Below are 16,298 nucleotides of genomic sequence, written 5' to 3'. Positions count from 1 at the left end.
AAACTTGGGAAGAAAATTATAAATCACAGGGTAACCTCAAAGAAAAATGATAAACTTTCATATCAAAATTAAAAAGAGGCCCAGCACAAATAACTTAGCAAGTACTAAAACAATAGCAATGAAGGAAGTGATAATACAATTCATAAACAGAACAAGCTCAGCATAGAAAATTATATGGAACAAAGAAATCAACACCACAAAAACATGTAACAAAATGACAGCAACAAATTCATACTTGTCAATAGTCACATATCTGACAAAGGACTTATGTCTAAAACTTATAGAAAACTCCAACACCTCAACAAAAAAAATACTAACAATCCAATTGAAAAATGGGCAGAAGACATGAATAGACTTCACCAAAGAGAATATTCAGGCAACCAGCAAATACATGAAGAAATGCTCATGATCATTAGCTTTCAGAGAGATGCAAATCAAAACAGTGAGATACCATCTCACCCCAGTACTAATGGCAAAGTTCAACAAGACAGAAAATAACAAATGCTGGCAAGGATGTGGAGAGATTGGGACTGTCATACACTGCTGGTGGGACTGTAAAATGGTACAACCATTGTGGAAAGCAGTATGGCGATTCCTTCAAAAGTTGGAACTAAAAATACCATTTGACCCAGCAATCCCATTACTAGGTATATATCCTAAAGAAGTGAGAGCCAGGACAAGAACAGATACATGTACACCCATGTTCATCGCAGCTTTATTTACAATAGCAAAAAGATGGAAACAGCTTATGTGCCCATCAACAGAAGAATGGATAACTAAACTGTGGTACATACACACAATGGAATACTATGCAACACTAAAGAATAATGTAGAATCTGCAAAATACCACTTAATATGGATGAACTTGGAGGACATTATGCTGAGTGAAATAAGTCAATCACGAAGGACAAATATAGTATTAGTTCATTACTGTAAAAAGTCAAGGAAAGGTTGTTTATGAATGGAAGGAAACTTTCTTTGTTGGTTACCAGGGGTGAGTGGCAGTACCTTTGATTTCATGCATTTAGCATCATAGGGAAGAAATACTGTTTTTCATGATAATGGTATAAAAATGTCTTTATAATGCAGGCTGCTTGATAATTAGGAAAGTAGGAAAGGAAAGCAGGAAGGGTTTTACAGTAATCAAAAGTTAAAGTACTTAGTGAATTGCGTTGCTTTTATTAGTGGTTTTCAGAAGAACATGTGACTTGGTGTCTAATGATGGAGGTTTACCAGTAGATGGCATAAAAGAAAATTAAAGGAAGTGCAGATCCAGCCCCTCCCCAAATAATTGGGCATGAACTCTTCCTTAGGGCTCTGGTGGCATAGTGGTTAAGGCATTTTGCCACTCACCAAAAAGGTTGGTGGTTCAAACTCACCAAGCACTCTGTAGAAAAAAGATGAGTCAGTGTGCTTCCCGTAAAGATTTACAGCTTTGGAAACCCAGTGAGGGTCGCAAGGAGTCAGAATCAACTTCAGTGGCAGCAAGTGAGGAGTGAGCCATATTGGGAATTAAAGAACAGTGTTTGGTATTTAATTCTAAATTTGCAAGAGGACTTTTTATGTAATGTTCTAGAACATGTTGATGTTCTTAAATATGTCCACGTTGTTTTCAAATATGGAAATTGGAGAGATTTAGTAATGTAAACGAGACTTAAAACGCCCCATAGAGATGCCATCTCTGAACCTAGAATTTATACTTGAGCTAAAATTAAGTTGCCGTACAACCCTTTATGAAAATACCTGACCACCTTTGTGTTTCGCACTTGTGTTTCATGACTTCCAGAGATGACAAGAAAGATGGGCTGAAGTTCTATACTGATCCTTCCTATTTCTTTGACCTCTGGAAAGAAAAAATGCTCCAGGACACGGAAGACAAAAGGAAAGAGAAAAGGCGACAAAAGGTAAACAGTTGTAGTTGGGAAAGCGTGCGTGTCAGCGGGCCAGTGGGACTCTTAGTCAGACTCAGTCAGTGAACCGTTGAAATGGTGCAGATGGTAGATCTAATGCTGGAGGTCTTCCAAGAGGTTACCTTTTTGACGTGAAGAGCCTGATGTTTCTTTTTAACACAGTAATACTGTTTTTTCAATAAATACTATCTGATTTGTTCTCTTAACACTTGCTTTGCTTTAACTAAAGGAGTGATTGAAGTTTTCACGTTTGTTTGTCGCTGTGTTTTGTAACTTCTGTGTTCTCAAGTTGCCTGCAGCAATCACCCATTCCCTAGCAGTTAACGGCCTGCTTTGGTCATTTTCATGTTCTTAGTTGTTGGTTCCCACTTAGCCTAATGAAGGCCTTGGGGAGCGGTGCATGGTTGGGTGGGAAAGCATGTGTGTGTGAGCTGCAGGTTAGGGAGTGTGATGTCCTGAGGATGAGACGGTGGGATAGCGGTGGGAAGAACATTTAAACTGTAGGTTTGAAGGTTGGAGAGCATCAGCGTCACAGGGCCTCTGGGAAGGACAGACACTCTTCGTAAGTCGACTTCTGCTTTAACGATTGTTTCTTGGGTACCCAGAATTTAGACCCAAGCCATTGAAAAGCATTAATCCTCCAAAGGCAAGTATCTGCCAAGATTCTTTTCTGTAAGCTATGTTTAAATATGACCACTTAGTTTCCATGGCAAATGTCAGGGTGCTTTAGTTAAAGGAAATGCTTGGCCTTCTGTGGGTTGATGACCTTCAGGTATGGAGGTGTTGGGGTGTATCAGCCCGTAAAGACAGAGGTTGGGATGGAGGAGAAGGTCTGGGCTTTGGGCTGCCTTTCATCACCTTGGTTTATGTATGGCTTCCAGTGGGGCTCTGGGAGTCACCACTTCCCATCTCTCAAACAGGTACGTGAGAAGTTTCCACTTAAACAGGCAGAAGATGTTACTGCTGGATTTTAGGAAAGGATGCAGATTAGAGTATTCATATTCTCTTCTTTGTACTGGTGGGCTGGAGAGATTTAGGAAAATCGGGGAGGTTTTCAAAGTGAGGAAAAGAAAAATATTAATGTCTTGAATGAAAAAGAAACAAATACTCAAAGCCATATTTGTCTTACCCCCCACCCCTTCTTATAGAAACAGAATGAAGGCTCAGGGCTTTGTTTTTTGTTTTTTGTTTTTTAGTTTTTATTGTGATTTGGGTGAAAGTTGCAGAGCAATTTCATTTTCCACACAATTTCATACACATTTTCCTTGACACTGACTGCAATTCCCCACTGTGTGACAACTCTCTTCCCACTTCCTCCCTGCAGTTACCTCTTCCCTGTGTCCTTCCCTCCCATGAGTTCCCCCAGCTGTCTCCCTGTGCAAACACTGTCCTTCTGTTCTCCCACGGTTGATCGCTCCAAGGACTGTATCTACCCGGTGTAAATGTTCACCCCATATGCCTGTCTGTGGTTTGACTGGAAGCCACAGGAGTGAGTTCAGTTCCAGACCTGAAGGGTCACTAGGGGCCATAGTCTCAGGGGGCTCATTAGGCTCTGTCAGACCAGCAAGCCTGCTCATTTTTTTTTTTTTTTATGATTTTGAGTTTTGTTCCACATTGTTCTCCCACTCTGTCCAGGATCTCCTGCACGGATCCCTTTGAGTGGTTGACAGTGCTAAGACTCAGGGCTTTTAAAAATTTTCCTTTAAAACTGCCTTGTCCACTTAAATGGCCTTCCAGGTTTCCTGGAATCTAAATAATCCTTTGGGTAAACCGACTAATGTTTCTGCCAATGCCCTGGAGGGAGAAACAGCCACACCACATGTGTGCTCATTGAGTGTTCAAACCGCTTTGTCATTTCCTCGGCTGTTTTGTCTCATCCCACCCTCGGCAAACACCTAAGATTCTGGTAAAATTTCTTACTCATTCTCTGAAGTCATCTGTGTAATTGCTCTTTTTTGAATGCCCTCTCGATACTGGATAAACAGTGATGGAAAATACAGAACCCTCACCGTCATGGAGATGACAGTTTAGTGGGGGGAACAGTCTACCTGTCAGCACATGTCCCCCCCACACCCCCAAATAAGAAGTAATAACCACGCAGATAGGAGTTACCGTGTCGTCAGTAAGTGTAGTGGAGGAGGAGCACAGGGTGCAACGAGTGAGGTGAGAAAGGTAGGTGACGGTGTAAGTGAAGTGGGACCAGGTCCTCCAAGGAGCCGCCATTTACATTAATATAAACTGAGAGCCACAGAATGGATAGTACAAGTTAGTTAAACTCTGTGTGTGTGTGTGTGTGTGTATGCATATGTGCATACATGCATATGTATGCATGTATGTGTGTGTGTATGTGTACATACACACATACAACACATGCCTGCCCGCATGAGCTGTGCATACAGGTACATGTCAGTGCATGTATGTGCATATGCCCACACGTCTATGTGCATGCACATGTGTGCATGTGCACATGTGTGTGCATGTTTGTGCACATGTATATGCATGCTTGTGTGTGTGTGTATAAGGGGCGAGGGGATACTGGAAGGGTGGAGGGCAGACGGGGAAGGGGTGCATCAGAATCAGGGAGCATCCTAGGCAGAAGTATACGCAGTCATCCTGGGGTGGGGGACGGTTTGGTCTATCCTGGGATTTTAATGTAGGCCCGTTTGGCTGGGGTATGCATTCACCATGGCTAGCCTTTTGTCTTACTGCGTTCATCTGTGTGTGTGAATGTCTGCGTGTGGTGACAGTAACACATTGATGGGTAGATTTGGGGGCTGAGATGTTGTAAAGAAAACTGTAGATATCATTACACTTAATCCTTAAATATGTTAGCATGTATCTCTTAAAAGTAAGGGTGAGAGTTAGTAATTAATTTAAGACAGATGTTTTTAATCAGAGGGCCTATTGGAAACCCATTGAATTCTCCTTGGCCCCGCCCCCTTTTTTTTCCCTTTGGTTTTGAAACCACGAACAATCCATGCTGGCTGTGAAATGCTGAAATGACGCTGGCAGAAATGAAAGCACTCACCTCCCAGAGGAGCCATTGCTGCTGTTGAGTCGATTCCGACTCATTGACCCTGTGTGACAGAGTGGAACTTCTCCATAGGGTTTCCTAAGCTTGTGGTGAGTAGTTAAAGCATTGGGCCACTGACCAAAAGGTTGGCGGTTCAGACCCACCAGCAGCTCCACAGAAGAAAAGTGAGGCAGTCTGCTTCTGTAAGGATTGACAACCTTGGAAACCCTCTGGGGCAGTTCCACTCTGTCCTCTAGGGGCGCTGTGAGTCAGAATCGACTCCATGGCAGTGGGTGTGGTTTGGGCTTTGCTTCCATAAAGACTGACAGCCTTGGAAACCCTCTGGTGCAGTTCCACTCTGTCCTCTAGGGGCGCTGTGAGTCAGAATTGACTCCACAGCAGTGGGTGTGGTTTGGGCTTTGCTTCTGTAAAGATTGACAGCCTGGGAAACCCTGTGGGGCAGTTCCACTCTGTCCTCTAGGGGCGCTGTGAGTCAGAATCGACTCCACGGCAGCGGGTTTGGTTTCGGTTAATCTTTACGAGAGCACATCACCAGGTCTTTTCTCTTAACCACTGTTAACAGTAATAGTTTGGTACATATCCATTTAGACCTCTTAAATGTTCGTAAATACATACACACATTTTACACACACAGAATATCTTGATAAAGATAGATTTTGCTACACATGACTTTTTGAGCATATTAAAAAAAAAAAAATGGCGAATCATTTCCGACTCCTAGTGACCCCCATTGGGTTTCTGAGGCGGTAAATCTTTACGGAAGTAGATTGCCAGGTCTTCCTTCCATAGAGTGGCTGGTGGGTTTGAACTGCCAGCCTTCTGGCTAGCAGTCAAATGCCTTAGGCACTGAGCCACCAGAGCTTCTTTTTGAGCATGTAACTATATACATCTGTTAAAGATCCTTTTTATTCATTGGGTAGTATTTTCAATTATGGATGCCTCATAACTTTTTCACCCATTACCCTATTTATGAATACTTAAATTATTTCCAGTTTTTTGCTAGTACACAAATGCCCACTGCAGTGACCATCCTTGCACCTGTGTGGCTGTGCTCACGTACATTCTTCTTCAGGGTACATTCCTGGATGCTGACTTGCTGCATCAAAAGGAATGGGAGTTTTGTCACCTCCTACCCTTGTGAGCCTGAACCAGTTTATAGTCTTACCCTGTCTTCTCCATTACTCAGATGGTACTTTCTTTGATGCAGCCCCCACCCCAAAAAACTCAATTTGTATTACACATCTTTTCATATTCTTGTTAACCTGTGTATATATTTTTTAAAAAAAACTCACTGCCATTGAGTTGATTCAACTCATAGCAACCCCTCCTTGGGTTTCCGAGGCGGTATCACTACAGAAGTAGATTGCCCAGCCTTCCTTCCGAGGAGTGGCTGGTGCGTTTGAACCGCCAGCCTTCTGGTTAGGTCTTCTGTGGATTCCACGTTCACAGCTTTTACCAGTCCATTCCCAGAGCCTCCTGAGTACCTCTGACAACAGTCCGCTTCTCTCTCTGTCCCTTGAGCTGTCTCCCATCTGGTCTCAGCCTGAAGTGCTCCAACTCATGTCCCTGCCTTTCCCCTTTTAACTGATTGCCCCCAAATGACACCAAATGATCTTTCCAAATGCTTTTTCTTTATGTCAGCCCCTACCTTCCCTCTTGTTCAATGTTCTTCAGTGGTTTCCCCTGACTTTTCAGGAAAAGAGAATTGTTAACGTGGCCTTGACGGCTTTGCTTCCCTTTCACATTGTACCTTGGACCATTCTCCTGGACCAGTGACCTCCTTTCACTTCTCCCCCCTCTTCTTGGCTTGCGTCTGAGCGTGCTGCTGCTTTTTTGCTGCTGTTAGGATGTCAAACAGTGTTTCCTTGTAGCACGTTATGCCAATTGAGCTTGATGTCCCCTGCGACCGTGGTCCTGAGCCCACAGGTCCAACTACCACTCCCTCCAGGCAACTGGCTGTGTCCAGGAAGCCACCACAACCTTACCCTGTCAGCTCTGCTGTATGCTGAATGTTCCTACAGCTCATACAGCTACAGTATAGAAACACTGTTTGCTAACCCTAGACAGAGCCATGCCTCTTCTCGGAGGTCACACTGCTGATGTTGACACCCTCCCCTGGCTTCCAGACTAGGCACTGTTTCATGGTTACACATTTACATTTTACCAACTTTATAATGATGGTAAAATCAAACTTCTTTGAGTGGCTTAGTGTGCTTCCCCCGTTGGACGGCGAGTCCAATAAGGACAGAGCCCCTGTCTCTTCCTGTTGGCCGTTTGGCTCATCAGTGCCTGGTACACAGTGCCTGGGATGTAGTAAGCACTGTCACCTGGTCCTTGTGGCCCTGACAGTGAATCTGAGCATTTTGTTGGGATGACTGAGTGGGCCCCATGTGTAGCTAGCTGTGTGTTGAGGTGTTGGAAGAGGGGCATCGGAAGTAAAAGCACAGAGTAGTTCTTATCCTTAAAGATCACGGAATCTTAGGAGGGGAAGTAAGGGACATGCACAGTAAAACCTGTGTGAGGCGGGAACCTGCCCGAGAAGGACAGCTCATTTATTTTCCATTCACGGGGAGTGACAGAAAAGTGCTGTTCTGCTTCCCTGGTGCCGCTCTAACAGAAATAAACCTCAGATGGATGGCCTTAGCAAACAGGAGTTTATTCCTACAATTTGGAGGCTTTAAGTCCAAGTTCAAAGTGCCAGGCTATAGGGGCTGGGGGAAAGCCCCTCAACCTTGGGGTCCAGCTCTGCCTCCTGCTCCCGGCCCACTGAAGCTAGAGGCGTTTCTTCACTCAGACAGCTGCTGGCTGCTGAGGCTGAGAAGCCCCAAGGTTGACGAGTAAAAAGGCACAGTCCCGATGTTATGAAGCCACACGGCAGGCCATTAAGTCCATTTTAAGTCCCAATGTTGGCAGAGCATGACAGGCTGCTGAGCAACGACATGGCTACACGCAGGGTCCAAGCGTGCCATAGGCTGGAGACCATTCCCAAAGCTGCTGCTTATATGCGGGAAGCAGACCACATCCCTAAGGCAGCTACTCAGCTGCTCCCAGTAGATCCCACCATGGAGTTGATCAACTGTCTCATCATGGAGAATACTACATCAGCTGCCCAGCCACTCAACCAGGCCTAACCAAGTTGACACAAAAATAGAACCACCACAAGTGGTAAGACCCCGCACCTTGTCAAAGTTAGAAAACTTTGAGGCCCCGAAAAACAAGGCAGTCCCGTCCACTTACAGCTTACACAGGTGTCACTGAACACACAGAGAAATAGCTGCCTCCCCTCTAAGGAAATACCTGTGTAAGACCTCAGTGTCGACTGATACATTGTTACAGTACTTCTGCTGGCCAGGTAGGGCTGGTGCCACAGTGGCTGTGTATGGGAAGGTAAGTTTTCATCCTGTTTTTGTTTGTGTTAAGCTCATTGCAGGGTTCGCTTACATATTCTATAATTTCTTTTAGGAACTGGGATTACAGCATTTGCGGTATTCCTGTGGGAAGGCAATTGCACATTCCCAGGCACTGCGAGTTGCTCGGTGGTGGGTGGGAAGTGATTACTGAGTATGATGTCAGATACGTTACCTCTACGACACAGACACAGAAGAGGTTTGTAAAATAGATCTAATGCAAACTCAGTGGCCAGTGAAGTGAGAAGGTGTCACCAAAAACGACCAAACAACTCTTTGATAGCTGTGGAACAGTACATGTTTGTGGAAGTTCTCTTTACTTAGACGGAATGGTTAAGTGTCAGTGACTCTTGGTGGGTCTGTTGGGTAAGAGGAGTATTCTCTTTAGAACGTTCTTAACAGCAGGGCAAAGGGAGTGGGAATATCTCTTGTGCGTGGAGCTTGTTTGCTGTGCGTTGTAACTGCATTTAACCTCCTGTCTCCCCCTCCCTCCTGTCTCGCATGCTTTCCTTCTTAACCCTGGACATCAGGAGCAAAAGCGTGTAGATGGCACGACCCGCGAGGTGAAAAAAGTTAGAAAAGCCAGAAACAGGCGGCAGGAGTGGAATATGATGGCGTATGACAAAGAGCTTAGACCCGACAACAGGCTGTCTCAGAGTGCACACCACGGCGCGTCTTCCGAGGGATCCTTGTCCCCAGACACTAGGTGTGTGTGCATGATGGCTTCTTGCCCCCGGTGCGCCAGGTGGGCCACCGGTTTTGTTACCAGTTGCAAATACAGCTGTCACTCTGGTGTTTATATGCTCACAGTGTTCCTGAATCTTCATCCAAAATTACTCGTCTGTATTTGGATTTTGCGATAATCCTTGAAAGCAGTTCTATTTGACCTTGGGAAACTTTGTGTGACTTCTGATCCCTCCAACTTAAATGACTTCAGTTCATCTATGAGGTGTTGGAGCATCGAGTCTGAATTTGAGCCAGTGAATTGCAATTTTATTTTAATAATCATTGAACTCTTTCCTTTTATCTTCAGCTTGGATGGTTGACTTTTCATTACCACTCGGTACCTAAACATGATTGGTAGGTGGTAATTAACATGATAAAGAAATGACTGCATTGTTCTTTCTGATAACGCGTTCCAAAACTCACAAAAACAAAAGAGATTGATTTCTTTCTATAATATTATGTGTTTTCATTTCAAGAGAAGAATTCTGTCGGGCTTTATGTAAAAAGTATTTTTTTTGTCAATTAAGTAAAAATTTTTCCCGCAGGTGTGAACAATGCGGTCACCAAGTCTCATTAACACAAAAGGTATTCACGACAGGGACTGTGTCGTCAGTTTGAAACTGATGGTTTCATTTCCTGTTTCTTCGTGTGTAAAGTTGTGGTCGTCCATTCACAGAAATTTTTCTAAGTCTTTGAATAGAGAATTTTTACAACGCATAGTGTTTCAAAACCAGCCACGATCTGGAGTTGAGCGATACCCATGTCCTTTTTGTCCTTTTCCAGTTGTAACCACGTTTCATGCAGCCTCTGACACAGAGACTTAGGGAAATATGAAAGAGGCCTAGGAAATATTTGCTGAATGAAAGACTTATTTGGTGGTTACAATGCCCTTAAATATTCCTACCCCAGAGTCTACAAGCTATTGATAAGACTGTGAGGCAAGTTCTAGGTCAGTTTTCCTGTCCAAGCTGTTTGTTACCTGTTAAATATGACAGAACCAGTGGAGCTTTACTTGAGTTCTAGCCTCAAGTTTAAATTTCAGTGGCAGCTTATTTCTGCGCGAAGTGATTTCTATACAATTCTGCTCAGTTTTGATTTTTTTATTTCCTATGGGAAGGTGGGGATAACTTGAATTTTGTTTCTCAGTTTGCCAGCTTAATTTTTTTCTAACTAATTTGTGATTGTTTGCTCATGCAAAACATATACTTTGACCCCATCTGTGCTCTTTTATTTTAACAGGTTCCACATGAAAAAAATGATGGAGTGTTTTCTTCTTGTAGTGAGATGATTGACGTACATTCTAACGTGAGATTAGAGTGTTCCACACTGGGAATAAAATGGATTGATGGTCGTTCAGATGTTTTAGTATTCTGCCTTTGCATTTATATTGTTTAGAGATGTGTTCATTTCTCTTATTTTTCAAAGAAACAAATGGAATTATGTTTTATTCTTCAGAATTAATGTTATATTATTTCTCATGGCCTCCAAAAATATGTATGTTGTTATGGGCTATCAAGTCAATTTCCACTCATAGTGACTCCACGTGACTGAGTAGAACTGCCCTATAAGGTTTCTCAGGCTATAATCTTTACAGGAGCGGATGGCCAGGTCTTTTCTCTTGAAGAGAACTGGAGGGTTCGAACCACCAACCTTGAGGATAGCAACTGAGCTCTCTCTCTCTCTCTCTCTAAAACCAAACTCACTGCCGTGGAGTTGGTTCTGACTCATAGCGACCCCTCCTTGGGTTTCTGAGGCAGTATCTCTATGGAAGTAGATTGCCCAGTCTTCCTTCCAAGGAGTGGCTGTTGGGTTTGAACTGCCAGCCTTCTGGTTAGCAGTCAAGTGCCTTAGGCACTACACCACCAGAGCGCCTATGTACATATATAATTTTCTACCAGATAGATTATAATTCATAATTGTACATAGAGTCCATCCCTTAAATTAATTGAAATATTTTTAATTTTACTAAAATATGTCAGTTTTTCTTGTTTTAAAATAACACGTTTATTATATTTGGAGTTACAGGGAAAAAAAAAAAAACCATCATCCTGCTACCCAGAGGAAAGCACTCTTCGTATTTTAGTCTCTAGTGAGAGAGGGACCTGGAGGGAATGTCTTGTTTTTCCGCCTTTGACAAATGCAGTTTTACCACTTTCCTGTCACTCTCTGTGAGTGGAAAATACTTGCATTTTCCTTCTCTGCCAGTTTTCTGCTTTACCCAGGTTCCTGCTTCCACATTTTCACTTTTATTTTTTTGTCTTGTTTATACATACATATATATGTTTTATCTTTTATAAAATTGGAATCATGCATTGTTTTCTGTCTTATGACTTTTATTATTCAGAAATACAATTTTGAATGGGTGCAATCTCATCTCGATATATTAAAGGTAACTTTGAAGGCAATTAAATACCAAGTTTGATGGTCTTGCTTACATTCTAACGCAGTCTATCCAAAGTAACCGTAAAGTTTTGATCTCTAAAGACTGGGTTGTTTCTAAGCATTAGTTTTAAGATGGGAATCGAGGCAGTACTAGTGCCCCATAAAATCAGCTCTTTCTGCCACCACGCAGGCCTTGTAACGTGGCTCCGCCCAGCTGCGTAATGTGGCTCCGCCCAGCTGCCCCTGTCTCCTTACCCTGCCTTATCCAGCTGCCATTCTCGCTTCCAAGGAACATTCTGACTGCACGTCCTATAATTTTTATGGGAGTAAACTGTCAGATCTTTTCCTGTGGTGCCGCTGTGGGTTCGAACTGCTGACCTTTACATTGACAACCAAGTGTCACACCACCAGGATTCCCATACTTAGATTGACGGTATTTTAAAAATGTGAATACTCAAAATTCTGATGCCATGTGTTTGACTGTATGTGTGTGGCTGTATGTCACTGACTACCTACAAAACTTTTTAAAGGAAACTAAGTCATCTAGCAAAAAGTGGAGTATTTCTGATGAAACGAGGTTGTCAATGTAAAGGTCAGCAGTTCGAACCCACAGCGGCACCACAGGAAAAGATCTGACAGTCTACTCCCATAAAAATTATAGGACGGGCAGTCAGAATGTTCCTTGGAAGCGAGAATGGCCAGACTTCATCTCACTTACTTTGGTCATGTTGTCAGAAGGGACCATTCCTTGGAGAAGGATATCATGCTGGGTAAAGTGGAGGGTCAGCGGAAAAGCAGAAGGCCCTCAATGAGATGGACTGACACAGTGGCTGCAATGATGGGCTCAAGTATAGCAAGGATTGTAAAGGTGGCACACGACTGGGCAGTGTTTTATTCTGTTGTACACAGGGTCACTATGAGTCAGAGCCAACTTGATAGTACCTAACAGCAACAACAAGAACACCCTATCAGACAGTTCTGCTCTGTCACATGGGGTCACTACAAGTCAGAATTAGGACACCTAACAACAACAAAAATCTAAACATAGGCTGAGTTCTTTCCGTATGAAAACTATTTCTAATCCTTTTGTTAGTAGTTTTTTCAGTTTGAGAAACATACTCATGTGCACACCATAATCTAGAATTTATAGGGTGATGAAAGTGGTCACAGAAGTCTCTTCTCATTGACAAAGCCTTTTGGTGCCCTGTGACCCTCCCGTCCAGGAAAGCTCATGTGTGAGTTCACAGTGTGTGAAATTCAGCATGTGCCCTCCTTGCTCCCCCTACACCCCAGCATGTTTTTGCCTGTTTCTTCAGAGAGAGAAACACAAGCTGAATCCCAACAGAATCCAGCAGATAAATGTGAGAAAAGTGAGAACAAGAAAAGAAGAGTGGGAGAGGAGGAAAATGGGGATTGAGTTTATGAGTGACACCAGGACGCTGGAGCAGGCAGGGAGCGTGAAAGAGGACAGAATGCCCAAAGGGTTTGTCATTTTGCTTTCTTTGGATCCCAGCCTCACGCTGCCTTCCTCGCTTCAGTCACCACAAGAGGACACGCTTCCCCTTTACTGACCACTGTGCCCTATAACCTGGTGTCAGGGCTACTGTGCACTGTCTGTTACTAATGCCACACCATTCTGCAGCTTCAAGGACAAAAGGCTCCCCTCTTTCCCTTGCTCAGGCTTCCCTGACATCCCCACTGTGAGCTGTGATGGTGTCGTTAGGAACTCTGTGTGCAACTAATGTCACATTTTCCCTCCTTTCAGATTTTTATACCCAGCTGCGTATGCAAAGGAAACAGGAAAGCTTTAACATCTCACATCACATGGCTTCTTCCCCTTTGGATTAAATACCTTTCTCCCGTTTAAGAAAAATACAATTCACCGTATTGCATTCTTGGCTTCTTTTTTTCTTATTACTGTGAATATTTATCCAGTTCACCTGTCACTTTATAATTTATAATTACAGGCTGTCAGTTTCATTGTCACTGAGATCTCAGGTCTGTCTTAGATGCTGTTTTTTATATTACATGGAATTTATCTGGTTGCCTTCTACATTAGAAAGTATGTGGAAATACTGTGAAAACAGGGCCCTGCTCCCTCCTGCTTGCCAGCCTGTCTGACTTCTTCACTCTAAAGCTGTGAATCTGAATCCATGTAACACTGGGGCTTGCTGCTAAAGTCGTAATTACCTTGTTGCTCTGGGGCTTTCATGGGGCTATACCTAGTTGATAATAAAGGGAAATTCTGATTTCTGTGCATTCACAGTATTGTTATTCAAACGTGCATAATCTCCGTTAGGGAAGAATTTTTTTAGCTTAATTTTAAGCTTCTTCCACCCGTTTTCTGGCATTTTAGATCTCATGCCTCGGATGTCACGGATTACTCCTATCCGGCCACGCCAAACCATTCTCTGCAGCCTCAGCCAGCGACGCCTTCTTATGCAGCTGGTGATGGGCCTCCACATGGGACAGCCAGCCAGGCCCCTGAGCATGAGTTCAGACCGCCCTCTGCCTCGGCCAGACACATGACCCTCAACAGACCACAGCAGCCACCCCCACCACCCCCACCGCAAGCTGCAGATGGGTCTCAGGCCCCCGCAGACTATGGGTGAGTTGGTGTTCCTTGCATTCAGATTCGCCATCATGTTTGGATCTTGGTGTGATCCAAGTGGGGCCTGAGTGGGGCAGGTGGTTCATGCACTTGGCTGCTAACTGAAAGGTTGAGGGTTCGAGTCCACCCAGTTTCCTAGAAGAGAGGCCTCTTTTCAAAATACCAGCCATTGAAAACTCTACGGAGTGCAGTTCTACTTTGACACACATAGGGTCTCTGTGAGCTGGAGTTGACTTGATGTCAGTGCTTCTTTCGTTTTAATGTGTGGTGTGAGAATTTTAATAATAACTTGGTACTTTGGAGACCAGCCTGCAACCAAAGTTACCAGATAGAGATGCTATTATTTATAATTCTGTGCTATAGAGAGTAGATGCGGTATCATGTGTTGTTGTTGTTAGGTGCCGTCGAGGCATCTCTGACTCATAGCAGCCTCACCTACAACAGAACAAAACACTGCCCGGTCCTGCGCCAGCCTCACAGTCCCTGCTATACCTGAGCCCATCATTGCAGCCACTGTGTCAGTCCATCTCATTGAGGGCCTTCCCCTTTTTCAGTGACCCTCCACTTTACCAAGCATGACATCCTTCTCCTGGGAATGACCCCAGTGTTTCAGAGCTACTCATGGTGTTTTCCAGTAACGCATCAGACAGTGATTCACTGCCGTTCACTTGTCTCTCAGTCTTTCATCCTGTGGTAACTTGTGTGTTGCTGGAGGCTGGAGGCTATGCCACCAGTATTTCAGATACCAGCAGGGGTATCTGTGGCGAACAGGTTTCAGTGGGGCTTCCAGACTAAGACAGACTTGGATAAAGCAAGGGGCTGTCCACTGCTCAAAGAATTGGCCAGTGAAAACCAGTGTGATGGAGCTCCCCCCCTTTTATTATTAATAATAATGCTCAAAATTATATCTGCATTCATGTATACACATTCTGTTTACATATCTACTTATTCACAAGTACTTTAATGGATCGTTAAGCCAAGACACAGACAAAGGATAAAGTGGCTATCTGTGAACCAGCCCCAAGCCCTCCAGTTTCTTACATACACCAGGTGGACCACAGACAATTCTTCCCACATGTGAGGAAACTCTGCAGCTCTGCTCTCCCCGTATGTCACTTCTTACATTCGGCTTTATCATCACTGTCCTTGACCTTCCAGCACCCAGCCGTTGATTCTGTCACCAAGTCACACACACGTCAAGTTGTTCTCTGTCGTACAGGTGGAATCCCAACACCTCCTACAGAAGACCCTCACTCCCAGGTGTCTCTCTGTCAATTTAGACACCCAGCCTTATTTTGATGGGCCATCTTTAGCACTGTTGTGGCTTTACCCCAGTCTTGGAAGGGTGGCTCCTAGAGTCAGTGCCCATGGAAGCTGACTATATGCCTCCATGAACAGAGGTTGTCTTCAACCCAGAAGCAAGGCGGATTGCTTTCCCTCCCATCGCACCAGTCCTGGGCACTTGGTTGGTCCTCGTTAAGTCAGAGCACCTTGGATTGTGGTCTGTGACTATTACCAAGTGTCAGGCAGAGGGAGTGGGTCCCTGGGCACTGGTCCAGTTGGCTTGGCAAGCCCTCACTGACGTAGAACTCAGCCATTCTCTTGGCCGTAGGACATTTCAAAACCCTTAATATCCTACTGGGCATTGTGGGCATGGGGAACGTCCATGAGGGAAGGGAGAGAGCGTGTGGAATTTTCCAAAGTTGCTTGACTACACAACCCTTGGGAGACACGGTTATGAGCCGCCCAGTTTCAGAGACACTCAATACAATGGACGCTTTGGGTTGCCTTTCTTCTGTCTTCCCTGGGAGCTCTGGTGGTGTAGTGCCTCAGGCATTTGATTGGGAAGACTGGGCATTCGACTTCCGAAGTGATACCGCCTCGGAAACCCGAGGAGGGGTCTCTGTGAGTCGGAATCATCTCCACAGCAGTGAGTTTGGTTTTTCCCTTCCCTTGGTAGTAAACTGCTTTATTCTAGTGTTCCACAGATCATGGTTTTACTTGGTAAGAGATCGCTTTCTGGTGCATTCAGGATCACAGATTCCATTGCAAAGGATTAAAAAAAAAAAAAAAAGCCTCACTGCTATCCACTCCATTCCAACTCATAGCAACTCACTTTGGGTTTCCTAGGTGGTAAATCTCTGGTAGCATAGTGCCTAAGGCACTTGACTGCTCACCAGAAGGCTGGCGGTTCAAACCCACCAGCCACTCCTCGGAAGGAAGATTGG

At 44.3% G+C, this 16,298-nt stretch overlaps 1 protein-coding gene across 1 annotated transcript in view; it reads left to right on the top strand.

The window, feature by feature from the left end:
- Window positions 1–16,298, top strand: part of WASF3 (WASP family member 3) — a 23,530-nt gene that overhangs the window by 3,614 nt on the left and 3,618 nt on the right. Inside the window, exons 2-5 of the mRNA XM_007956531.1 lie at window positions 1,787–1,904; window positions 12,776–12,942; window positions 13,816–14,050; window positions 16,154–16,167. Coding sequence (XP_007954722.1) covers window positions 1,787–1,904; window positions 12,776–12,942; window positions 13,816–14,050; window positions 16,154–16,167 — 534 coding nt within the window. The remainder of the gene's footprint in view (window positions 1–1,786; window positions 1,905–12,775; window positions 12,943–13,815; window positions 14,051–16,153; window positions 16,168–16,298) is intronic.

Source organism: Orycteropus afer, unplaced genomic scaffold, assembly GCF_000298275.1.
Source record: "Orycteropus afer afer isolate SDZICR_OR568_19922 unplaced genomic scaffold, OryAfe1.0 scaffold00630, whole genome shotgun sequence".
NCBI lineage: Eukaryota > Metazoa > Chordata > Mammalia > Tubulidentata > Orycteropodidae > Orycteropus > Orycteropus afer.
The sequence above is the reverse complement of the archived record's forward strand: the minus strand, read 5'-3'. Positions and strand labels throughout refer to the sequence as shown.